Below are 27,972 nucleotides of genomic sequence, written 5' to 3'. Positions count from 1 at the left end.
GGATGTTTGGCATTTGCCAGAGAACACCAAGATTGGCAAATTCAACACTGGCGCCCTGTGCTCTTCACAGATGAAAGCAGGTTCACACTGAGCACATGTGACAGACGTGACAGAGTCTGGAGACGCCGTGGAGAACGTTCTGCTGCCTGCAACATCCTCCAGCATGACCGGTTTGGCGGTGGGTCAGTCATGGTGTGGGGTGGCATTTCTTTGGGGGGCCGCACAGCCCTCCATGTGCTCGCCAGAGGTAGCCTGACTGCCATTAGGTACCGAGATGAGATCCTCAGACCTCTTGTGAGACCATATGCTGGTGCGGTTGGCCCTGGGTTCCTCCTAATGCAAGACAATGCTAGACCTCATGTGGCTGGAGTGTGTCAGCAGTTCCTGCAAGAGGAAGGCATTGATGCTATGGACTGGCCCGCCCGTTCCCCAGACCTGAATCCAATTGAGCACATCTGGGACATCATGTCTCGCTCCATCCACCAACGCCACGTTGCACCACAGACTGTCCAGGAGTTGGCGGATGCTTTAGTCCAGGTCTGGGAGGAGATCCCTCAGGAGATCATCCGCCACCTCATCAGGAGCATGCCCAGGCATTGTAGGGAGGTCATACAGGCACGTGGAGGCCACACACACTACTAAGCCTCATTTTGACTTGTTTTAAGGACATTACATCAAAGTTGGATCAGCCTGTACTGTGGTTTTCCACTTTAATTTTGAGTGTGACTCCAAATCCAGAGTTCCATGGGTTGATAAATTGGATTTCCATTGATTATTTTTGTGATTTTGTTGTCAGCACATTCAACCTTGTAAAGAAAAAAGTATTTAATAAGATTATTTAATTCAGATGTAGGATGTGTTATTTTAGTGTTCCCTTTATTTTTTTGAGCAGTGTATATAAAACGTATCGGTGCTCATCGGCCATTGGACATAAACATTACACAAACAAGTTGGAAATCGCAAATTCAACAATGAGTGCTGAGGCGCGACTGCAGCCTCGGGTTCTATCCCTGGCTGTGCCACAGCCGGCTGTGACCTGGAGACCCATTGGATGGCGCACAATTGGCTCAGCGTCATCCGGGTTAGGGGAGGGTTTGCCCTGCCAGGATTTCCTTGTCTCATTGTGCTCTAGCAACTACTTGTGGCGGGCCGGGCACCTGCACGATGAGTTCGGTCGTCAGTTCGATGGTGTTTCCTCCGACACATTGGTGCGGCTGGCTTCTGGGTTAAGCGAACAGTGTGTCAAGAAGCAATGCGGCTTGGCTTTCGACCTTCGCTGAGTCCGTAGGGGAGTTGCAGCGATGAGGCAAGATTGTAACTTCTGGCCCATTGAGATGCTATGTACTGATGTTAATGTGATACATTTTTTACATTTTAGTCATTTAGCAGACGCTCTTATCCAGAGCGACTTACAGTAGTGAATGCATACATTTCATACAATTTCATAATTGTTTTTGCTGGCCCCCCGTGGGAATCGAACCCACAACCCTGGTGTTGCAAACACCATGCTCTACCAACTGAGCTACAGGGAAGGCCCATGACGTTATATGTGAATGTTTATCCTTTAAAATGTTTGAACCCCTTTTTTCCCCAATTACGTGATATCCAATTGGTAAGGAACTCCAATTTTTTCCCCCTCTGACTGGGAAAATACAGAAAATAATTCAGACTCAGAATTCCAAGTCGGGAACTAGGGCCTCTTTCTCGAGCCCACAAGAAAGACCGCCGCGCCACCTTCCTGTTCAAGTGAGCACAGCACAACAAGGTGAGTCCAAAAATGTCTTGTATGCTGCTGCATAAATGATGTAATATGCCAGGGAGATATGTATACTGTAGCCAAGAAAGTATGTTGTGTAGTAAGCAGTTAATAGCCCATGTGCCTCACCCTAATAATTTGGTCCCTTTCCCCCCTCATAACTTAGCCTACTGTTCTGACTTGGTGATGCACATTTAGCCTATAGCCTGTTTTAGAGAACTGTAATCATCGAATATTGTATTGTCTGTTTATTCCCCCTTTATTTATCCTACGGTTCTGACTTGGTGTACAGGGAGAATACTGTAAGAACGGCTCATGTTCTGAATTCTGTCGCTGTACAAAGTTCAGTTCCTAGCTCACTAATTAATGTCTTGATTGAAATTACAGATTGCCTCTTATCCGCTCATCGTTCCCTTATGCAATAGTTTGTACATCTTAAATGTCAGTAGAAACCACATTTGTTTAAGCAAGTCAGACATATCAGCTATGTTTTTTTTTAAAGCAGTAAATGAGGCTGAATGAACTGTTTCACTACCAGACAAGGCTCTGTTGATAGCCCGGTGTAACAGCGGTAAGGATTCACTCCATTGTGCTGAAAAGTTACGCTCTGCTGTTGGGACAGCTTTATGTAGGCCTAAGAGTTTGTGGGCACCGCTTGTCACCGTTATAGTGCAATGAATGTGTAGTGTAGTGGTTTTGCTGGTATGCATAAAAAATTTTTGGCCCACCATGATTTACATGCTAAAATCGGCAATGGTCAAAGCATTGGCGAAGAAGTATGTCAAGTTAATAAAGACACAGATACACAATTCTCATTAGTTAAAAGAATGCTTGTATTTATCTTGAAGTAACTGTAGGGAAATTCATCTATCTGTATCAGCGGACAAATTGCCATTAACATTGCTTTGCAAGATCAGTAACACACTTTGATCAAGATTACAAGTCAGAACTGTCCCATGTTTTCCAAAGGTGACAGGAACGAGCATGGAAAAATAGAGAATCTCTGATTAAAATCTGGCCTCATTGAGCACCTGTCTCAACACAGAACCGGTCAGTCATATCCCACAGTGACGAGACAGTGATGTCATATCCCACAGTGCCAAGACGCAATTATGCAACAATCCTGCTGCAAGAATTTAATTGAGAATGTCAGAAGCTGGAGATGTTTTACAGTGCTATAGTAAGAGTCCATATGAGTCCTCATGTATCTGGAAGTCAGCCTCTTCCATTCAAACTGCCTCCCCATTGGGCAGAAGTAGAAGTCAGTAGGGCCAGAGAAAAAGGGGTCAACAGTGAAAGGGATCATGGCAGAAAGGGGGAGGTATGACAGAAGTCTGGGGGTGCTGGGGTGTCACACAGGGCCCCCTAATCGTCCAGCAGCTCAGGAGCAGTGAAGGAGAAGTTGTGAAACTCGTCTTGGTTGACAGAGGGAAGGAGGTCCTCAATGGGCGTCAGAGTGGGGTCCTCCTGGGTGAAGTCTGGGTCAAAGTTGTTCACGTCCTCTGCAGTTTTCTGAAAGTGAAGTATTGGTTAGACAGGAAAGGAGGTACAATAACAAAATATCAGTGAGATGTCCTGGAAATACTTTTGGGTAACTGCCAACAGATACCGTCTTTCATAACCCAGGCCACTACCTACCATACTGTAATTCAATGGTTAAGAGAGTAAAACTGGGTGTGTATTATAAATGGTAAGATAGGAAGGTATTACAACTCTACTGTAAACAGTTTGTAATGACATCAATCATGTGTGTGTGTGCCTCACGATGCGGGGTTTGAAAGGCGGCTCCAGCTCCCTGCGGTTCAGCTTGTCCCAGTCGATTCCAATGAAGAAGGCGTGGCTAGTCACAGCATTCTCCCCGCCCTCATCCGCCATGCAGCCTAGACGCCGGACTGGGTTCTTAGTCAGGAACTGTGGAGAGAACAGAAATATAATTGCATATGAGAAGTGAATAAAAGTAAAATAAAGTGTGTTAATGAAGTATATAATTTGAATGTGGCTTATAATATGACTGTTGAGATTAGCATCAGCTTTGGTTCGACCTTGAATGCCATCCCATCCACCCCCCTGACACACTTGCAGAAACACACACCCCCCGAGGCCCAGTAGCACCTCCTTTCTGGCTCAGCTTGGCGTCTGGAGAGACACAGATGTGTTTTGTAAATTCTATTTATCTGAACTGTGTCAACAAAACAAAGCAACCATTTCCTGGACTAAATACTGTATGTGGACCTTACATTTTTCTCACCAACATCTGACGTTGGTGGGTTTGAGCAGCCAAGGGAAAGAGTCAAAGAAAACACAACAAAATTAAATTAAACAGTCTCTCAAATTTCCTTGAGGAGTGATTCCAGAGGAACAAATGAATGTCTTGGACTGCTGTGTTGGCTGAGGAGTCTAAGGGGCTAGCAGTGACATTCCCAATCAGCCAAAACTAATGATAAATGGGACCAGATTCAACCCCAGTCCACCCAAGATTAATAGGCCTTGCCACACCAGACCCAAACACAGTTAACAGAACATTAATACTCTCCCTTCCGTGGTGGCTACAAGTCCCTCCCCCACCCAGGACTACGTTTTTGGCTAGAAAGTCCAAGCTGCTTAATAAGGACTCCATGAGAATGCTAGCCACTGCCCTCATTCAATGCCATTTTGAACACGCTAGTACTCCAGATAGCCCAGAATTAGCTGATCAGGGTAGTATTGAAGGGGAGTCCACGTACTCACATAGGCAGGAGCTGCTTTCAGGAACTCAACTGACTGCCTGTTGAGGTTAGGGTGTCCCAGATTAGACTTGGTTTGATTTACAGGAGTATTCATGGTTCTGCGCCCAGATATCTAACTGATTACTTTCCCTATGTTGGGGATGTACATAACAGCACCAGATCAGGTGTTGATAATGTGTGCTTAAACAGGTTCAGGAGTAATGCTGGGAAAGGTACTTTCTTGTATACTGGGTCCTCAGAGTGGAATGAGTTGCCTCTGCCCATAAAAACAACATCCTCTCTGGACAGTTTAACCTGTTATGGCTAGGGGGCAGTATTTTCACAGCTGGATAAAAAACGTACCCAATTTAATCTGGTTACTACTCCTGCCCAGTAACTAGAATATGCATATAATTATTGGCTTTGTATAGAAAACACTCCAAAGTTTCTAAAACTGTTTGAATGGTGTCTGTGAGTATAACAGAACTCAAATGGCAGGTCAAAACCTGAGAGATTCCTTTACAGGAAGTGGCCTGTCTGACCATTTCTTGAACTTCTTTGCCATCTCTATCTTTTACAAAGGATCTCTGCTCTAACTTGACACTTCCTACGTCTTCCATGGGCGCTCAGAGCCCGGGAAAAAACAGAATGTCGTCATCCCAGCCCCAGGCTGAAACACATTATCGCCTTTCTCAAGTGGCCGATCAAGGGACTGTGGGCTTAGGCGCGTGCCCTGGCCGCCCCCGTCTTTGTGATTTTTCCTCTGTTTGCCTAAAAGGAGATTCCCGGTCAGAATATTATCGCTTTTTTACGAGATAAATTGCATAAACATTTATTTTAAACAGCGGTTGACATGCTTCGAAGTACGGTAATGGAATATTTAGAAATGTTTTGTCACGAATTGCGCCATGCGCACGACCTTGATTTACCATTTCGGATAGTGTCTGGGACGCACGAACAAAACGCCGCTATTCGGATATAACGATGGATTATTTTGGACCAAACCAACATTTGTTATTGAAGTAGCAGTCCTGGGAGTGCATTCTGACGAAGACAACAAAAGGTAATCAAACTTTTATAATAGTAAATCTGATATTGGTGAAGGCTAAACTTGCCGGGTGTCTAAATAGCTAGCCGTGATGGCTGGGCTATGTACTTAGAATATTGCAAAATGTGCTTTCACCAAAAAGCTATTTTAAAATCGGACATATCGAGTGCATAGAGGAGTTGTGTATCTATAATTCTTAAAATAATTGTTATGCTTTTTGTGAACGTTTATCGTGAGTAATTTAGTAAATTGTTAGCAAATTCCCCGGAACTTTGCGGGGGATATGCTAGTTCTGAACGTCACATGCTAATGTAAAAAGCTGTTTTTTTGATATAAATATGAACTTGATTGAACAAAACATGCATGTATTGTATAACATAATGTCCTAGGTGTGTCATCTGATGAAGATCATCAAAGGTTAGTGCTGCATTTAGCTGTCTTCTGGGTTTTTGTGACATTATATGCTAGCTTGAAAAATGGGTGTCTGATTATTTCTGACTTGGTACTCTGCTGACATAATCTAATGTTTTGCTTTCGCTGTAAAGCCTTTTTGAAATCGGACAGTGTGGTTAGATAAAGGAGAGTCTTGTCTTTAAAATGCTGTGAAATAGTCATATGTTTGAAAAATTGAAGTTTTTGTATTTTTGAGGAATTTGTAATTCGCGCCACGCCTATCATTGGATATTGGAGCAGGTGTTCCGCTAGTGGAACGTCTAGATGTAAGAGGTTAAGTAAAAAAATAAAAAAACTGATGTCTTCTGTGCCCATTTGAATGTACCTTATGATGTAACTGCAATGAGATAGATGTTTTTATGTTTTATTATCTCGCTGTCATACTGTGTTGCAACTGTTGGATTTTGCCTAGCCATCTTGTCTCAAGAGGACCACAATGGAAATAAGTCCTAGACTTTGTGTGTTATCCTCGATGATTTTACTAATGTGCATGTTTGGATTTTCAAGTTTTATGGTCAATTTAATAAACTAAACATAAAAAAGCCCTCCCTTCGGCAAATCAGATCACACCTCCATTCTGCTCCTCCCACCTGTAGGTAGAAATTTAAATAGGAAGCTACCGTGGTAAGGACTGTTCAACGTTGGTCTGAACAATCGAAATCTATGCTTCAAGATTGTTTTAATCACACGAACTGGGAAATGTTCCAGGTTGCCTCTGAGAATAGTATTGACGTGTACACTGACTTGGTGACAGGAAGTGCATAGAGGATGTTGTTCCCACTGTGACGATTAGAACTTATCCAAACCAAAAAACGTGGATAGATGGCAGCATTCGCGCAAAACTGAAAGCGCCAACCACCGCAATAAACCATTGCAAGGTGACTGGGACGATGGACGTGTACAAACAGATCAGCTACGACCTCCGTAAGGCAATCGGAGGCAAAACGACAGAACAGGGACAAAGTGGAGTCGCAATTTAACGGCTCAGACAAGACGTACAGTGCCCTCAAAGTATTCACACACCTTGACTTTTTCCAAATTTTGTAGGTGTTAAAACCTCTGGGATAGGGGGCGGTATTTTTACGTCCGGATGAAAAGCATGCGCAAAGTAAACTGCCTGCTACTCAGGCCCAGAAGCTAGGATATGCATATTATTAGTAGAATTGGATAGAAAACACTCTGAAGTTTCTAAAACTGTTTGAATAATGTCTGTGAGTATAACAGAACTGATTTAGTAGGCGAAACCCCGAGCACAATCCATCCAGGGATTTTTTGTTGTTGTTGAGGTCAATCTGTTTTCCATTGGTTTTCTATGGCAAGCCCGTTTTAATAGAAATATGCTTGCAGTTCCTATCGCTTCCACTAGATGTCAACAGTCTTTAGAAATTGGTTGATGTTTTTCTTTTGAGAAATGAAGAAGTAGCCATTGCCTTTCTGGGTGGATAGCGAAGTGGACTGTTTTGGTTGGGGCGCGTGACCTGAAGCTCGCTCCACTTTCATTTTACCCGCTATTGAACGCAGTTTATCCCGTCTTAAATTTTATCGATTATTTACGTTTTAAAATACCTAAAGTTGGATTAGGAAAGTTGTTTGAAATGTTTGGATAAAGTTTACAGGTAACTTATTAGATATTTTGTAGTCATGCTGGGCGAGTTGGAACCAGTGTTTTTCTGAATCAAACGCGCCAAATAAATGGACATTTTGGAGATATAACGACGGAATTAATCGAACAAAAGGACCATTTGTGATGTTTATGGGACATATTGGAGTGCCAACAGAAGAATCTCTTCAAAGGTAAGGCATGAATTATATCGTTATTTCTGAGTTTTGTGTTGCGCCTAGCGGGTTGAAATATGATTGTCATGTGTTTGTTTGATGGGGTGCTGTCCTCAGATAATCGCATGGTTTGCTTTCGCCGTGAAGCCTTTTTGAAATCTGACACGATGGCTAGATTAACAAGAAGTTAAGCTTTAATTTGGTGTATTGCACTTGTATGAAAGTGAAATATTTCTAATTTCTTTTTTGAAATTTCGCGCTCTGCAATTTCACCGAATGTTGTCAAATCGATCCCGCTAACGGGATTTGATCCATAAGAAGTTAAAGTGGGATTAAAATTAATTTAATTGTATAGTCCTTTTTTGTAAACAATCTACACAACATAATCTAATGTCAAAGTGGAAGAAAAATGATTACATTTTAAAAAAAATACTTTTCATCATGAAGTGCTTTGAGAGGTTAGTTAACGACCATATTACCTCCACCTTACCAGACACGCTAGACTCACTACAATTTGCATATTGCCCCAACAGATCCACCAATGACGCAATCACCATTGCACTGCACACTGCCCTATCCCACCTGGCCAAGATAAATAGTACCAGTCAAAAGTTTGGACACACCTACTCATTGAAGGTTTTTCTTTATTTTGACTATTTTCTACATTGTTCTTGCCATAATACAGACTTGGTCTTTTACCAAATAGGGCCATCTTCTGTATACTACCCCTACTTTGTAACAACACAACTGATAAGCTCAAACGCATTAAGAAGGAAAGAAATTCTACAAATTAACTTTTAACAAGGCACACCTGTTCATTGAAATGCATTCCAGGTGACTACCCCATGAATCTGGTTGAGAGAATGCCAAGAGTTTGCAAAGCTGCCATCAAGGCAAAGGGTGGCTACTTTGAAGAATCTAAAATACATTTTGATTTGTTTAACCTCTTACATCTAGACGTTCCGCTAGCGGAACACCTGCTCCAATATCCAATGATGGGCGTGGCACGAAATACAAACTCCTCTAAAATCCGAAAACTTAAATTTTTCAAACATATGACTATTTTACAGCATTTTAAAGACAAGACTCTCGTTAATCTAACCACACTGTCCGATTTCAAAAAGGCTTTACAGCGAAAGCAAAACATTAGATTATGTCAGCAGAGTACCCAGCCAGAAATAATCAGACACCCATTTTTCAAGCTAGCATATAATGTCACAAAAAACAAAACCACAGCTAAATGCAGCACTAACCTTTGATGATCTTCATCAGATGACAACCCTAGGACATTATGTTATACAATGCATGCATGTTTTGTTCAATCAAGTTCATATTTTTTACATTAGCATGTGACGTTCAGAACTAGCATACCCCCCGCAAACATCCGGTGAATTTACTAAATTACTCACGATAAACGTTCACAAAAAACATAATTATTTTAAGAATTATAGATACAGAACTCCTCTATGCACTCGATATGTCCGATTTTAAAATAGCTTTTCGGTGAAAGCACATTTTGCAATATTCTCAGTAGATAGCCCAGCCATCACGGCTAGCCATTTAGACACCGACCAAGTTTAGCCCTGACCAAACTCCGATTTACTATTACAAAAGTTTGATTACCTTTGTTGTCTTCGTCAGAATGCACTCCCAGGACTGCTACTTCAATAACAAATGTTGGTTTGGTCCAAAATAATCCATAGTTATATCCAAATAGCGGCGTTTTGTTCGTGCGTTCTAGACACTATCCGAAGTGTAAATAAGGGTCACGAGCATGGCGCAATTCGTGACAAAAGATTTCTAAATATTCCATTACCGTACTTCGAAGCATGTCAACCGCTGTTTAAAATCAATTTTTATGCCATTTTTCTCGTAAAAAAGCGATAATATTCCGACCGGGAATCTGCGTTTAGGTAAACAGAGGAAAGAAAACAAAGCATTCGGTCGACGCGGGCACGCGCCTGAGTCTCACAGTACTGTAACCAGCCACTACCCAAACGCGCTACTTTGTTTCAACCAGAGCCTGCAAAGCCACGATTCAGCTTTTTGCCGCCTTCTGAGAGCCCATGTGAGCCGTAGGAAGTGTCACGTAACAGCAGAGATCCTCTGTAATGGATAGAGATGGCAAAGAAGGCCAAGAAATGGTCAGATAGGGTACTTCCTGTACAGAATCTTCTCAGGTTTTGGCCTGCCAAATGAGTTCTGTTATACTCACAGACACCATTCAAACAGTTTTAGAAACTTTGGAGTGTTTTCTATCCAAAGCTAATAATTATATGCATATTCTAGTTTCTGGGCAGGAGTAATAATCAGATTAAATTGGGTACGTTTTTTATCCGGCTGTGAAAATACTGCCCCCTATCCATAACAGGTTAACACTTTTTTGGTTACTACATGATTCCATATGTGGTATTTCATAGTTTTGATGTCTTCACTATTATTCTACAATGTCAAAAATAGTACAAATAAAGAAAAACCCTGGAATCAGCAGGTGTGTCCAAACTTTTGACTGGTATTGTATGTAAGAATGTTGTTCATTGCTTTCAACTCCATAGTGCCCTCTAAGCTCATGACTAAGCTCAGAGCCCTGGGTCTGAACTCCTCCCCATGCAACTGGGTCCTGGTGGGTTGACCCCAAGTGGTGAAGGTAGGCAACAACACCTCTGCCACACTGATCCTCAACACCGGCCTCACAAGTGTGTGTGCTTAGCCCCCTCCGGTACTCCCTGTTCACCCATGACTGCTTGGCCACGCACGTCTCCAACTCAATCATAAAGTTTGCTCACAACCCAACAGTGGTAGGCCTGATTACCAACAACGATGAGACAGCCTACAGGGAGGAGATTAGAGCCCTGGCAGTGGTGCTTCAAGTTCCTCGGTGTGCACATCACTGACAACCTGAAAAACGGTCCATTCACACAGACAGAATGGTGAAGAAAACGCAACTGCGCCTCGTCAACCTCAGGAGGCTGAATAAACTTGGCTTGGCCCCTAGGACCTTCACGAACTTCCACAGATGCACCATTGAGAGCATCCTGTCAGGCTGCATCACCGGCTGGTACGGCAATTGCACCGTCCGCAACCACAGGGCTCTCCAGAGAGTGGTGCAGTCAGCCCAACGCATCACCGGTGGCACACTGCCTGCCCTTCAGGACATCTGTAGCACCTAATGTCACAGGAAGGCCAAGAAAATCATTAAGGACCTCAGCCACCCGAGCCATGGCCTGTTCACCCCGCTACCATCTAGAAGTCAGAGACAGTACATGTGCATCAAAGATGGGACCGAGAGACTGAGAAACAGCTTCTATATCCAGGCCATCAAACTGTTAAACAGTCACCACTAGCTGGCCTCTGCCCAGTACCTCAGAGACTGCTGCCCTGTGTATATAGATTAACTGAACACTGGTCACTTTAATAATGTTCAGGATACTGTTTCACCCACTTTATATGTATATACTGTAGTCTAGTCACGGCTCATCCTATATAAAACTTGATATTTTTATTTTTCTGGATTATGTGTGAATTTTTTTGTTGCTATTACTGCACTGCCGAAGCTAGAAACACAAGCATTGCGTACACATCTACAAATCTGTGTACGCAACCAATACACTTTGCTTTGAGACCAGACCACAATTAAACTGTGATTTAATCTAAGCCACACTCTTAAACACCATTGCATATTTTCTATCCGTTTTGTTTTTTTATAACAAAACAGTTAACAAGTAGAGGAGAAAGTAGAGCTGATGTATAGAAAGGGAGACAAGAAGACAAGACAAGGCCAGGAGAGAAGAGTAGAGGAGCAGAGGAAATTGGTCAGTCAGTGCATTTCTCTCTGTCCCATCATGAACTATGTAATTCCCTCCTCCTCAACTGACCACAAAATGGAAATTGTGAAATCCTATTTGAGTCTATCATATTTTCCACTGGCTACACCGGGCCTGTGCCATCCACTCTGCCAGGCCTGAGAACTAAACTCTGCGGACAGACAACAAGCCTACTATATCAGATAAAGAGACATGCAAAGAAATAGGACACAGGAAATAGGAAATAGGACATTTTCCCCGCTCTTATGTTCCAGTCAAATATGAGGTGGGATAATGTTCACCTCAGCATCTCAACTGTCAAACACCAAACAATGTGCGCTCTCTGTTTGAATAACCAGTCCCAGGGCTCAAACACACGGGACGTTGCTTGCAGGAAGTAGAACCCTGGTGAGCGAGCAGCTTTCAGTATAAATAAAGCAGCGAGTTAAATCCACTCAACTGTTGAAAGCCTCTGGATATGATGACACGAGCTAGCCTTTACATAACATGATGTGTCGCTAGGAGCAAAATCAGTGGCTGAGGCCAGGGCATGTTTGGATAATAACACTGTAGAGGAGGAGGGGCGAAGGAGCAGAGGGGAGGAGGCAGCGTTATTTACAGTGGTGGGGTAGTGGACTGTGCCTTAATATAGTTATGTAAGACAGAGGGAGCATTGTGAGGGTACAGTCATACACACTAGGACCCAGATTATTTATTATTCACCCCGATGCGCTGACCAAAAATCAGTCTCCAATCTGAGAGCTTATATTATTTTTCAACCCTGGGATCATTTGTGGCAACAAATGTCTGGGTGCCAGTTCTGTTTGCATGGAATTGTTGCTACTGCTTCTCTCTACACGGTGGTCTATAATGTTGATATCCTATTATGCAAACCGCTGGTGGTAGGCTAATTGGACTTATAATTTTTTTCCTCACAAAGCTCTAAATACACAACTGTGCATAGATTGATTTTCTTGCCCTTTGGTTCAGAGACAAAATGTACTCTGACAGAGTGGGGCCCGAAATGATTGACACCTTCCTGATAAACATGAGCAATAATGACTGTGTACAATAATTCAAATCTGAGCTATGCAACAAAAAAGGGGGACTTTTTCTATTTATTCATACTAATACAATTGCTGAGAGAAATAGATTTTGTTTAACAGGTAATATTTTTTCTTTTCAAAAAGGTAGGGGTCAAAATTATTGACACCCCTAAAGATTTGTAGAAATAAAGTAGTCTAAAGTAAAGTATTTGGTCCCATATTCCTAGCACACATTGACTACATGAAGCTTGTGGTTCTATACCGAACAAAAATATAAACACAACATGTAAAGTGTTGGTCCCATGTTTAATTAGCTGAAATAAAAGATCCCAGAAATGTTCCATCTGCACAAAAACCTTATTTCTCTCATTTTGTGCACAAATTTGTTTACGTCCCTGTCAGTGAGCATTTCTCTTTTGCCAATACAATCCATCCACCTGACAGGTGTGGCATATCAAGAAGCTGATTAAACAGCATGCTCATTACACAGGTGCACCTTGTGCTGGGGACAATACAAGGCCACTCTAAAATGTGCAGTTTTGTCACACATCACAATGCCACAGACATCTCAAGTTGAGGGAGCGTGCAATTGGCATGCTGACTGTAGGAATGTCCACCAGAGCTGTAGCCAGAGATTTGAATGTTAATTTCTCTGCCATAAGCCGCCTCCAACAACAGGATCGTCTGAGACCAGCCACCCAGACAGCTGATGAAACTGAGAATTATTTCTGTCTGTAATAAAGCCCTTGTGGGGAAAACCGAATTCTCATTGGCTGGGCTTGGCTCCCTAACAAGTTTGTCTGGTCCCAAACTTAATGTAGTCATTGCGTGCTAGGAATATGGGACCAAATCCTAAACTGTTGACTACTTTATTTATACAAATCTTTAGGTGTGTCAATAATTTCAGACTCCACTGTATATTCTCTCATGTAAACAATATAAAGGCTTATGTAACATGAGAAGCATTGAGTGTTATTGACATGATTAACTGTGGTCATTCAGGACAGATAGATGAGCTCCGCATTTAGGATGGATTTTTTAAATTTTTATATTTAGTTTTTTTTAGGATGGACTTACAGCTTTCAGGATATTGACTGCATCAGCACTCAGCCAGGATGCATAGATAATCTCCTCATTCAGGATGGACTCAAACAGGTCGTCCTCGTTCTCTGCCTCGAAGGGGGCGTGGCCAGACAGCATCTCGTAGAGCAGCACCCCGAGAGCCCACCAGTCCACAGACGGCCCATACAGCATCTCCTGAAGAATCTGGGTACCCAAAACACATGACATTTAACAACATTACACACCATAGTAGAGACCTTCTAAAGTACATCACCTGGAGTTTTACTAAATGTAACACCAAACTCCAGAGCCAAGACAGTTCCTTGGGTTTAGCTGCTCTTCACTGGGATACACATTACGGACTGAGTGTTGGGGATGGCAATGAAGCCATTCATCAAAATCAGACTAAATGCTTTACGTACAAACACATGCACACTCCACATTCATAAACTCACTAATTCTTAACCAAGGACCCCTTTGTTGGTGCATTTTGTGGTGGGGATTTAAAGAGTGTTGGGAAACAGAGCCTGTGAGAGGCAGATGGGGCTCTCCTGACAGAACTGAAATGGTTTCAGGTGGCCAACCCAACACAGGTGTGTTACCTAGCTGCTAACCACCAGGGAGACTGGACTAGAGGACCAGTGTTAACAGTACTGGGTTTTCAGAGTGGTGGGGTGACTTATCTCCTAAATAATGTGAACTCCAATGACCTTCGAAAGAACGATGGGAGACCGATACTTAATGATTCCCATTGGTGTAAAGAATGCAATCTTAGAGCAGAGGAAGGGGTATATGAGTGGAGGGGGGGGGTAAACTGACCTCTGGGGCGATGTAGTCAGGAGTCCCACAGAAGGTGCCCGTGGTCACACCTTCAAACATGCCCTCCTTGCACATGCCAAAATCAGCCAGCTTACAGTGTCCATCCTTATCAAGGAGCACATTGTCCAGTTTAAGATCCCTGGAAAACATAACCTCATTACAGACATCTCCAGACCTGTAGACTCCTAAACGCATACATCTGTACTTCAATTTTTTGGGGAAACTATTCAACTATTACTTGAGTATTTCCAGTATGTTCCCCATTACCACTGAGTCAGCAAATACTGCTATATTTAATTTTGTGACTGCTAAACTATCCTAGTCTAACCCCTTCGAGAGTTTTTGCTAAAATATGTCTGTGAGGTGAGAGAATATGGTGACTTAGACCACATGAAGACAGTGACCAACTGTAGGACCAGGAGACACAGAGGAGAACTGAACAGAGAGCTACTGTTGGCCAGGATACTGACCAATGACTGACAGCAGAGAGGAGTCTGTCACAGTCATACGACAGAGCCTAATGGGGAAGGGGGATGAGAAGGGGAATGGCTGGGCTGCAGTGTCAATATTGACCTGTCCCCCAAAAAATGTGGAGAACTTCAAACACAGACATTAACAAAATGTATTGGCGTTGGGCTCTTGTCGCTCTGGTATCTTTGAAGTTTGTCTAGCGTCTTTGAATTAGCACTGTAACGAGGAGAAGCAATATTTTTGAAACCACGAGAAGCAATAAGGTAGGAGCAGAGCAGAGTCATTGGTAATTTCCTTCATAATTTACATTTAAGTCATTTAGCAGACGCTCTTATCCAGAGTGACTTATAGTAGTGAATGCATACATTTCATTTCATACATTTTTTTTTCTTTTTTTCTGTGCTGTAATGAATCTTCCCCCATGACAATAAATTGTCTGGTCTCGGTCTCCATCTCTATTGGAGGCCCCTCCTCCTCCCCACTAAGGCCGTTGGAGCCTTGGCTATCTGAGAGACAGATTAATCCAGCCAATAGCGCTAATCTGAGATCAGGTGACACCAAGGTGTTAGACGGGCAAGGCCGAGTCTGCAGGTAAAGGTGAGGTAATGACTTCATGTGTAGGTCGTGTGTGTATATGTGTGAGAGGGAGGGAGGGAGAGAGAGAGGGAGAAAGAAATAGAGTGAAGCCACACAGACACACGTTAATGGAAGTATAGTGTGGTTGGATTAATCTGGTGATTCCTGTCCTGACTGACTGTAAACGTGACTGACTCAGTTCCTCATGGTGCCTCTGGCTCACTGCAAAACAAACACAGGGCAAAAAAAGATTTGTAGAAATAAAGCAGTCTAAAGTTTAATATTTGGTCCCATACTCCTTGCACGCATTTACTACATCAAGCTTGTGATTCTATACTGTACAAAAGTATAAACACAACATGTAAAGTGTTGGTCCCATGTTTAATGAGCTGAAATAAAAGATCACAGAAATGTTCCATATGCACAAAAAGCTTATTTCTCTCATATTGTGCACAAATTTGTTTACATCCCTGTTAGTGAGAATGTCTCCTTTGCCAAGATAATCCATCCACCTGACAGGTGTGGCATATCAAATAAAATCAAATTTTATTGGTCACATACACATGTTTAGCAGATGTTATTGCGAGTGTAGCGAAATGCTTGTGCTTCCAGTTCCGACAGTGCAGCAATATCTAACAATTTCACAACTACCTACAGTAATACACACAAATCTAAGTAAAGAAATGGGATAAGAATATATACATATAAATACATGGATGAGCAATGACATAGGCAAGAATCAATAGATGCAACAGATGGTATAAGATACAGTTTATACATATGAGATGAGTAATGCAAGATATGTTATTAAAGTGGCATTATTAAAGTGACTAGTGATCCATTTATTAAAGTGGCCAATGATTTCAAGTCTATGTAGGCAGCAGCCTCTCTGTGTTAGTGATGGCTGTTTAACAGTCTGATGGCCTTGAGTTAGAGACTGAAAAACAGATTCTCGGTCCCAGCTTTGATTCACCTGTACTGACCTCGCCTTCTGGATGGTAGCGGGGTGAACAGGCAGCGGCTCGGGTGGTTGATGTCCTTGATCTTTTTGGCCATTCTGTGACTTCGGTTGCTGTAGGTGTCCTGGAGGGCAGGTAGTTTGCCCCCGGTGATGCGTTGTGCAGACCGCACCACCCTCTGGAGAGCCTGGGCGGTGCAGTTGCCGTACCAGGCTGTGATACAGCCCGACAGGATGCTCTCAATTGTGCATCTGTAAAAGTTTGTGAGGGTTTTAGGTGACAAGATATTTCTTCAGCCTCCTGAGGTTGAAAAGGCGCTGTTGTGCCGCCTTCACCACACTGTCTGTGTGGGTGGACCATTTCAGTTTGTCAGTGATATGTACACCGAAGAACTTAAAACTTTCCACCTTCTCCACTGCTGTCCCGTCGATGTGGAAACGGGGGTGCTCCCTCTGCTGTCTCCTGAAGTCCAAGATCATCATCTTTGTTTTGTTGACGTTGAATGAGGTTGTTTTCCTGACACCACACTCCGAAAGCCCTCACCTCCTCTCTGTATGCTGTCTTGTCGTTGTTGGTAATCAAGCCTACTACTGTTGTGTCGTCTGCAAACTTGATGATTGAGTTGGAGGCGTGCATGGCCACACAGTCATGAGTGAACAGGGAGTACAGGAGGGGTCTGAGCACACACCCTTGTGGGGCCCCAGTGTTGAGGATCAGCGAAGTGGAAATGTTGTTTCCTACCTTCACCACCTGGGTGCGGCCCGTCAGGAAGCCCACGACCCAATTGCACAGGGCGGGGTTGAGACCTAGGGCCTCAAGACAAGACATTTCTTCAGCCTCCTGAGGTTGAAGAGGTGCTGTTGCGCCTTCTTCACCATACTATCTGTGTGGGTGGACCATTTCAGTTTGTCCGTGATGTGTACGCCGAGGAACTTTCCACCTTCTCCACCGCTGTCCCTTCACTGTGGATAGGGGGTTGCTCCTTCTGCTGTTTCCTGAAGTCCACGATCATCTCCTTTGTTTTGTTGACGTTGAGTGAGAGGTTGTTTTCCCGAAACCACACTCTGAGTGCCCTCACCTCCTCCCTGTAGGTTGTCTCATCGTTGTTGGTAATCAAGCACACTCCTGTTGTCTGCAAACTTTGATTGAGTTGAAGGCGTGAATGGCCACGCAGTCGTGGGTGAACAAGGAGTATGCATAAAATAGTTTGATTTGGATAGAAAACACCCTAAAGTTTCTAAAACTGTTTGAATGGTGTCTGTGTGTATAATAGAACTCATTTGGCAGGCCAAAACCTGAGAAGATTCCAAACAGGAAGCGCCCTCTCTGACCATTTCTTGGCCTTCTTTGTTATCTCTATCCAAAACAAAGGATCTCTGCTGTAACGTGACATTTTCTAATGCTCCCATAGGCTCTCAGAAGGCACCAGAATGTTGAATGATGACTTTGCAGGCCATGGCTGAAAAACAGTAGCGCATTTGGTAAGTGGTCGGTCTGAGAACAATGAGACGGGTGTGGCCGTGCACGAGACGACTCCATGTTTACATTTTCAGTCTTTGAACGAAAACAACGACTCCCGGTTGGAATATTATCGCTATTTTACGAGACAAATCGCATAAAAATTGATTTTAAACAGCGTTTGACATGCTTCGAAGTACGGTAATGGAATATTTTGAATTCTTTTGTCACGAAACGCGCAGGGCGCGTCACCCTTCGGATAGTGTCTTGAACGCACGAACAAAACGCCGCTATTTGGATATAACTATGGATTATTTGGAACCAAACCAACATTTGTTGTTTAAGTAGAAGTCCTGGGAGTGCATTCTGACGAAGAACAGCAAAGGTAATCCAATTTTTCTTATAGTAAATCTGAGTTTGGTGAGTACCAAACTTGGTGGGTGTCAAAATAGCTAGCCTGTGATGGCCGGGCTATCTACTCAGAATATTGCAAAGTGTGCTTTCACCGAAAAGCTATTTTAAAATCGGACACCGCGATTGCATAAAGGAGTTCTGTATCTATAATTCTTAAAATAATTATGTTTTTTGTGAACGTTTATCGTGAGTAATTTAGTAAATTCACCGGAAGTGTTTGGTGGGAATGCTAGTCACATGCTAGTCACATGCTAATGTAAAAAGTTGTTTTTTTATATAAATATGAACTTGATTGAACAAAACATGCATGTATTGTATAACATAATGTCCTAGGTGTGTCATCTGATGAAGATCATCAAAGGTTAGTGCTGCATTTAGCTGTGGTTTTGGTTTTTGTGACATTATATGCTAGCTTGAAAAATGGGTATCTGATTATTTCTGGCTGGGTACTCTGCTGACATAATCTAATGTTTTGCTTTCGTTGTAAAGCCTTTTTGAAATCGGACAGTGTGGTTAGATTAACGAGAGTCTTGTCTTTAAAATGGTGTAAAATAGTCATATGTTTGAGAAATTGAAGTAATAGCATTTCTAAGGTATTTGAATATCGCGCCACGGGATACCACTGACTGTTGACTAGGGTGGGACACAAACGTCCCACCTCGCCCAGAGAGGTTAACTTCCTGACTGATGTCTTGAGATGTTGCTTCAATATATCCACATCATTTTCCTTCTCATGATGCCATCTATTTTGTGAAGTGCACCAGACCCTCCTGCAGCAAAGTATCCCCACAACATGATGCTGCCACCCCTGTGCTTCACGGTTGGGATAGTGTTCTTCGGCTTGCAAGCCTCCCCTTTTTTCCTCCAAACATAATGATGATAATTATGGCCAAACAGTTCGATTTTTGTTTCATCAGACCAGAGGACATTTCTCCAAAAAGTACGATCTTTGTCCCCATGTGCAGTTGCAAACCGTAGTCTGGCTTTTTTAATGGAGTTTTGGAGCAGTGGCTTCTTCCTTGCTGAGTGGCCTTTCAGGTTATGTCGATATAGGACTTGGTTTACTGTGGATGTAGGTACTTTTGTACCCGTTTCCTCCAGCATCTTCACAAGGTCCTTTGCTGTTGATTTGCACTTTTCACACCAAAGTACGTTCATCTCTAGGAGACAGAACACGTCTCCTTCCTGAGCAGTATGATGGCTGCGTGGTCCCATGGTGTTTATACTTCCGTACTATTGTTTGTACAGATGAACATGGTACCTTCAGGCATTTGGAAATTGCTCCCAAGGATGAACCAGACTTGTGGAGGTCTAGGCTGATTTTGAATTTTTTACCCCCATGATGTCAAGCAAAGAGGCACTGCGTTTGAAGGTAGGCCTTGAAATACATCCACAGGTACACCTCCAATTGACTCAAATGATGTCAATTAGCCTATCAGAAGCTTCTAAAGCCATGACATAATTTTCTGCAATTTTCCAAGCTGTTTAAAGGCACAGTCAACTTAGTGTATGTAAACTTCTGACCCACTGGAATTGTGATACAGTGAATTATAAGTGAAATAATCTGTCTGTAAACAATTGTTGGAAAAATGACTTGTGTCATGCACAAAGTAGATGTCCTAACCGACTTGCCAAAACTATAGTTTGTTAACAAGAAATGTGTGGAGTGGTTGAAAAACTAGTTTTAATGACTCCAACTCCAACTGTACATATAGACCTATGGTTTCAAGCTTTGGTTGACTTTAAATGTAATCTTCAAGTTAATAATTGATGTGTTGGATTCACATCTCCATCTCAACCACAAATCTAAGTTAAAGAATAGGACTAAATCAAATCAAACTTTAAATACACTTTAAATAAAGTGTGATTTAGTCATATTTTTTAACTTTGATTCTTGGTTGAGATGGAGACGTGAATCCAACATACCAATTATTAATTTGTAGACAAACTGGAATTAAAGCCAGGCTAAGTCAAAGGTACTGATGAAACTATCCCCTTCAAAATGTTGATATTTGATTGCGTTGACAACCAACAAAAATTCTATATAAATTATTAATTTGTAGACAAACTGGATATGTTGGATTTATGTCGCCATCTCAAACAAGTTAATGAACAGAACTAAATCAATTTTAAATGCAGTTTAAATAAAAGTATGACTTGACTTAGTCCTAATTATTAACTTTAAGATTACATTTGAAATCAACCAAAGCTTGAAACCCTAGGCCTATATGTATTGTCAAATTTTTGTTGAACCCTGGATTGAATGGAAATAATAGCTGGTGATGACTTTGCAAATACTATATAGGCCTACATATTGATGATATGACTTATACAAGTACAGTTACATTTCAATTTGCTCTGTTAGACCTACGTTTTGGAATGACTTTGATAGCAGTGAATATATTTAGTTATTAAGAGCTCTCAATAATAATTCTAACAATAGCACATTGGTAGTAGTCAGTGACAAATATAAAAGCTAAACTGGGCCTGGTTAAAACCCTGGATGGGAGACCAAATGAATACCTGTAGATCAACTCTCCAGTAGGAGGTGATGGTATGTAGTGGATATAAAGTTGAAGATCTGATGTTTCAAATTCAACATATTTCATACCAGGTTTGTTTATGTTGGAAATTGGTTACAATGACGACATAATCCTGTGGTTGAAATTTAACCCTCAAAACAGTTGATTACTTTTTCAAATCCAATGTATTTTCCACATAGATTCCATGTCACAATACGTTGACAAATTAGGTTGAAACAACGTTGATTCAAACAGTTTGTGACCAGTGGGTGGTGGGGTTTTCAGGCTCGAGTCCAATGACACCGTTTTACTATGAGAATTACCCTCCACTTAATCACAAACCCTGCCTGCTTCCTGTCCTCTGGTTTATCTCAGTTGTTGTTTACTCTCTACTCCAACCTCAGTCTCTACCTCATCCACTTAATTCCTCTTCATCACTTCCTGTGAAAGGCACGGCTGGGCAGTGAATCTAACTTAGATATTAGAGATATTAGACCTTTGTCTATGAGATGTAGGTCATAGTCACAGTGTGTTCATGACCTTGGGGTCAAACTGCCATGCTGGAAACATCTCAGTGCACTCTGAATGTCTGCCGCATGCTGACTTGATCTGCTGTGAATCACATCTCCAACTGGTGATTGGGAAACAGCTGCAGCCGTAGAGAGAGGAACCAAGTGCTTCCCTATAGTACAGGGAGCGGGAAGTACTAGTAGAGGGAATAGTTGGTGACTTACTGACCCAAACCATTTACATATTAGTGGTTAGTTAATTTCTGTGTGGTTCTGGACTTCAACTATGTAAGAATGACTAACAGCACAGTAAGCAAACCTAAAGAGATTAAGGACTAGTCAAGGAGGGGACCTTGTGGTCTGTAACATGTTGACATAGGGTACTATTAGCACTGGTCTTTGATTTAAGATAATATTAATGGTCTAAAATCGAGGTTAAAGCACTTTTGCAAAATACTTTTGTTGCTCCATTTTAATGCCCCTGATAGGCTGATAATGAGCCCTTTTCCTCGAGGTGAAAGCTCACGAGAAAGAGATACAGTAGCTAAGACAAGAAGGTGATTAGGTTACATAATACACTTGGGTTACATCTGGGACTATATGTTGAGAAGTCACCACAAGGTCTATAGTACTGTTATAGAGCAAGACCTGGTGTACTAGGGTTAGGGTATTTCCAGGAAAAGACGTTAGCTCGTCACATCAATCTAGCAGTCATACTATGTGGCGCTGACATGGAGGGCTATCTAAATATAAACTCAACATTTAGCGTAGCCGCTCACATGCTGCTGACACCTTTATCAACATGAGGTTTGGCAGAGAGACCGTTGTGTTGGCCATCACCCTGTAAAAAGACCACACACACACACACTAATCTAGATGGATTAGAACCAGTCACCTGCCACCTTGGCATCACTTCAATGACAAGGTTAGCTGTCTATATAAGAGCATATGTGTGTGTGTGTGTGTGTGTGTGTGTGTGTGTGTGTGTGTGTGTGTGTGTGTGTGTGTGTGTGTGTGTGTGTGTGTGTGTGTGCATATTGGACCTGTAGATGATGCCCTTGCTGTGCAGGAACATGAGTGCAGAGGTGATCTCGGCAGTGTAGAAGCAAGCGCGGCCCTCCTCAAACTTCCTGGACTTCTGGATGTGGAACATGAGGTCGCCGCCGTTGACAAACTCCATCACAAAGAACAGGCGGTCCTACAACACAGGGACAATGGTTCCTTTCGTACATACACAAGAACGAATCCCAACTTTCTCCACAACAGCTCTACATGTCTGAGGACATACCAAGTTCCTTATGTCAAGGAGGAAGTGACGTCAAACTCTTGTCTATTACCCTACTATACAAAATGGTGCCGACAGAGATAGTCGCCTCGCTTCAAGTCCTTAGGAAACTATGCAGTATTTAGTTTTTTTTATGTATTATTTCTTACACTGTTACCCCAGGAAATCTTAAGTCTTATTACATACAGCCGGGAAGAACTATTGTATATAAGAGCAACATCAACTTACCAACATTACAACCAGGAATAGGACATACCCGAAGCGGGTCCTCTGTTTGGACCAGCACCCAGGACAATGGCTCAAAGCCGACCCAAAACAACGGCGCCTCAGAAGAGGCATACGGAGCGGCCTCTTGGTCAGGCTCCGTAGACGTGCACATCGCCCAGAGTATACTACTCACCAATGTCCAGTCTCTTGACTACAAGGTAGACAAAATTTGAGCAAGGGTTGCCTTCCAGAGAGACATCAGAGATTGTAACATTCTCTGTTTCACGAAAACATGGCTCTCTCGGGATATGTTGTCGGGAATCGGTTCAGCCACCGGGCTTCTCCATGCATCGCGCAAACAGAGATAAACACCCCTCTGGGAAGAGCGGGGGTTTATGCTTCATGATTAACGACTCATGGTGTAATCATAACAACATACAGGAACTCAAGTCCTTCTGCTCACCCTACCTAGAATTCCTTACAATCAAATGCCAGCCATATTACCTCCCAAAATAATTCTCATCAGTTATCGTCACAGCTGTGTACATTCCCCCTCAAGCAGACACAACGACGGCCCCCAAGGAACTTCATGTAAACTGGAAACCATATATCCTAAGGCTGCATTTATTGTAGCTGGGGATTTTAACAAGGATACCTAAATTCAATCAACATATTGATTGCAGTACTCACGGGGGTAATACACTCGATCACTGCTACTCTAACTTCCAGGACACATACAAAGCCCTCCCCCCGACCTCACTTCCTCAAATCCGACCACGACACCATCTTGCTCCTACCATCTTTTAGGCAGAAACTCAAACAGGATGTACCAGTGACTAGAACCATTCAACGCTGGTCTGACTAATCGGAATCCACGCTTCAAGATTATTTTGATCACGCGGACTGGGATATGTTCCGGTCAGCCTCAGAGAACACCACCGACCCATTCGCTGACTCGGTGAGTGAGTATATAAGGAAGTGCATTGGAGACGTTGTACCCACTGTGACTATTAAAACCTACCCTAACCAGAAACCACGGATGGATGGCGGCATTCGCGCAAAACTGAAAGCGTGAACCACCGCATTTAACCATGGAAAGAGGTCTGGGAACATGACTGAATATAAACAGTGTAGTTATTCCCTCCGCAAGGCAATCAAACAAGCTAAATGCCGGTACAGGGACAAAGAGGAGTCGCAATTCAATGACTCAGACACGAGACGTATGTGGCAGGGTCTACAGGAAATCACAGACTACAAAAAGAAAACCAGCCATGTCCCAGACACCGACGTCACGCTTCCAGACTAAACCCCTTCTTTGCCCGCATTGAGGATAATACAGTGCCACTGTTGCGGACCGCTAACAAGGACTGCACCCCCCCCCCCCCCCCCCCCCTCTCCTTCTCCGTGGCCGACGTGAGCAAAACATTTAAACGTGTTAACCCTCGCAAGGCTGCTGGCCCAGACGGCATCCCTAGCCGCGTCCTCAGAGCATGCACTGAGCATGCACACACCAGCAGGCTGGTGTGTTTATGGACATACAGTGGGGCAAAAAAGTATTTAGTCAGCCACAAATTGTGCAAGTTCTCCCACTTAAAAAGATGAGAGGCCTGTAATTTTCATCATAGGTACACGTCAACTATGACAGACAAAATGAGAAAAAAAATCCAGAAAATCACATTGTAGGATTTTTTATGAATTTATTTGCAAATGATGGTGGAAAATAAGTATTTGGTCACCTACAAACAAGCAAGATTTCTGGCTCTCACAGACCTGTAACTTCTTCTTTAAGAGGCTCCTCTATCCTCCACTCGTTACCTGTATTAATGGCACCTGTTTGAACTTGTTATCAGTATAAAAGACACCTGTCCACAACCTCAAACAGTCGCACTCCAAACTCCACTATGGCCAAGACCAAAGAGCTGTCAAAGGACACCAGAAACAAAATTGTAGACCTGCAACAGGCAGGGTAGACTGAATCTGCAATAGGTAAGCAGCTTGGTTTGAAGAAATCAACTGTGGGAACAATTATTAGGAAATGGAAGACATACAAGACCACTGATAATCTCCCTCGATCTGGGGCTCCACGCAAGATCTCACCCCGTGGGGTCAAAATGATCACAAGAACGGTGAGCAAAAATCCCAGAACCACACGGGGGGGACCTAGTGAATGACCTGCAGAGAGCTGGGACCAAAGTAACAAAGCCTACCATCAGTAACACATTACGCCGCCAGGGACTCAAATCCTGCAGTGCCAGACGTGTCCCCCTGCTTAAGCCAGTACATGTCCAGGCCCGTCTGAAGTTTGCTAGAGAGCATTTGTATGATCCAGAAGAGGATTGGGAGAATGTCATATGGTCAGATGAAACCAAAATATAACTTTTTGGTAAAAACTCAACTCGTCGTGTTTGGAGGACAAAGAACACCATACTTACTGTGAAGCATGGGGGTGGAAACATCATGCTTCGGGGCTGTTTTTCTGCAAAGGGACCAGGACGACTGATCCGTGTAAAGGAAAGAATGAATGGGGCCATGTATCGTGAGATTTTGAGTGAAACCTCCTTCCATCAGCAAGGGCATTGAAGATGAAACGTGGCTGGGTCTTTCAGCATGACAATGATCCCAAACACACCGCCCGGGCAACGAAGGTGTGGCTTCGTAAGAAGCATTTCAAGGTCCTGGAGTGGCCTAGCCAGTCTCCAGATCTCAACCCCATAGAAAATCTTTGGAGGGAGTTGAAAGTTCGTGTTGCCCAGCGACAGCCCCAAAACATCACTGCTCTAGAGGAGATCTGCATGGAGGAATGGGCCAAAATACCAGCAACAGTGTGTGAAAACCTTGTGAAGACTTACAGAAAACATTTGACCTGTGTCATTGCCAACAAAGGGTATATAACAAAGTATTGAGAAACTTTTGTTATTGACCAAATACTTATTTTCCACCATAATTTGGAAATAAATTCATAAAAAATCCTACAATGTGATTTTCTGGATTTTTTTTCTCATTTTGTCTGTCATAGTTGAAGTGTACCTATGATGAAAATTACAGGCCTCTCTCATCTTTTTAAGTGGGAGAACTTGCACAATTGGTGGCTGACTAAATACTTTTTTGCCCCACTGTATTCAGTCGCTCTCTATCCCAGTCTGCTGTCCCCACATGCTTCAAGATGGCCACCATTGTTCCTGTACCCAAGAAGGCAAAGACAACTGAACTAAATTACTATCGCCCCGTAGCACTCACTTCTGTCATCATGAAGTGCTTTGATTGACATGTCAAGGATTACATCACTCCCACCTTACCGGCCATCCTAGACCCATTTCAGTTTGCATACCGCCCCAACAGGTCCACAGACGATGCAATCGCCATCACACTGCCCTATCCCAAATGGACAAGAGGAATACTGTTAAGAAAGTTGTTCATTGACTACAGCTCAGCATTCAACCCCATAGAACCCTCCAAGCTCATCATCAAGCGGGAGGCCCTGGGTCTCAATCCCACCCTGTGCAATTGGGTCCTGGATTTTGATGGGCCGCCCCCAGGTGGTGAAGGTAGGAAACAACATCTCCACTTCATTGACCCTCAACACTGGGGCCCCACAAGGGCGCATGCTCAGCCCCTTCCTGTACTCCCTGTTCACCCACGACTGCGTGGCCATTCACGCCTTCAACTCAATCATCAAGTTTGCAGACAACAGTAGTGTGCTTGATTACCAACAACGACGAGACAACCTACAGGGAGGAGGTGAGGGCACTCGGAATGTGGTTTCAGGAAAACAACCTCTCACTCAACGTCAACAAAACAAAGGAGATGATCGTGGACTTCAGGAAACAGCAGAAGGAGCAACCCCCTATCCACATCGAAGGGACAGCAGTGGAGAAGGTGGAAAGTTTTAAGTTCCTCGGCGTACACATCACAGACAAACTGAAATGGTCCACCCACACAGATAGGAGGCTGAAGAAATGAGTCTTGTGCATCTGTAAAAGTTGTCAGGGTTTTGGGTGACAATCGAGAGCATCCTGTCGGGCTGTATCACAGCCTGGTACGGCAACTGCACCGCCCTCAACCGCAAGGCTCTCCAGAGGGTGGTGCGGTCTGCACAACGCATCACCAGGGGTAAACTAGCTGCCCTCCATGACACCTACAGCACCCGATGTCACAGGAAGGCCAAAAAGATCATCAAGGACAATAACCACCCAAGCCGCTGCCTGTTCACACCGCTACCATCCAGAAGTCGAGGTCAGTACAGGTGCATCAAAGCTGGGACTGAGCAACTGAAAAACAGCTTCTATCTCAAGGCCATCAGACTGCTATACAGCAATCTCTAACTCAGAGAGGCTGCTGCCAACATTGAGACCCAATCACTGGCCACTTTAATAAATGGATCACTAATCACTTTATACAATGCCACTTTAATGATGTTTACATATCTTACATTACTCATATCATATGTATATTCTGTATTTTATACCATCTATTGCACCTTGCCTATGCCGCTCGGCCATCGTTCATCCATATATTTATATGTACATATTCTCATTCACCCCTTTAGATTTGTGTGTATTAGGTAGTTGTTGGGGAATTGTTAGATTACTTGTTAGATAGTACTGCACTGTCGGAACTAGAAGCACAAGCATTTCGCTATACTCACATTAACATCTGTGACCAATAACATTTAATTTCACGAGCCCATATAGCAGATTCATGTGGCTGTCACTGCAGAGCCACGACTCCCTGATACCAATGGGAAAATACAAATCAAATAAAATGTTATTAGTTACATGCGCCGAATGCATCTTACAGTGAAATGATTACTTACGAGCCCCTAACCGACAATGCAGTTAAAAAAAATATGGATAAGAATAATATATAAAAGTAACAAGTAATTAAAGAGCAGCAGTTGCCATACCAGGCAATGATGCAACCAGTCAGGATGCTATCGACGGTGCACCTGTTGAGGATCTGAGGACCCATGCCAAATATTTTCAGACTCCTGATGGCGAATAGGTTTTGTCGTGTCCTCCTCACACGACTGTCTTGGTGTGCTTGGACCATGTTAGTTTGTTGGTGATGTGGACACCAAGGAACTTGAAGCTCTCAACCTGCTCC

The 27,972-nt window shown here is 43.1% G+C and overlaps 1 protein-coding gene across 2 annotated transcripts in view; it reads right to left on the bottom strand.

Moving 5' to 3' along the window:
• Window positions 1–2,565: 2,565 nt before the first annotated feature.
• prkcha (protein kinase C, eta, a) overlaps window positions 2,566–27,972 on the bottom strand; it is a 55,095-nt gene continuing 29,688 nt past the window's right edge. For both annotated transcript variants that reach the window (XM_014210725.3, XM_045723509.2), the window contains 5 exons: window positions 22,421–22,575; window positions 14,469–14,607; window positions 13,665–13,853; window positions 3,521–3,667; window positions 2,566–3,268 (listed from right to left, as the gene is read on the bottom strand). In XM_014210725.3, the coding sequence (XP_014066200.1) occupies window positions 3,122–3,268; window positions 3,521–3,667; window positions 13,665–13,853; window positions 14,469–14,607; window positions 22,421–22,575 (777 nt within the window). In that variant the 3' untranslated portion in view covers window positions 2,566–3,121. The remainder of the gene's footprint in view (window positions 3,269–3,520; window positions 3,668–13,664; window positions 13,854–14,468; window positions 14,608–22,420; window positions 22,576–27,972) is intronic.

The sequence above is a fragment of the Salmo salar genome, chromosome 09 (assembly GCF_965601325.2).
Source record: "Salmo salar chromosome 09, fSalSal1, whole genome shotgun sequence".
NCBI classification, from domain to species: domain Eukaryota; kingdom Metazoa; phylum Chordata; class Actinopteri; order Salmoniformes; family Salmonidae; genus Salmo; species Salmo salar.
The sequence above is the reverse complement of the archived record's forward strand: the minus strand, read 5'-3'. Positions and strand labels throughout refer to the sequence as shown.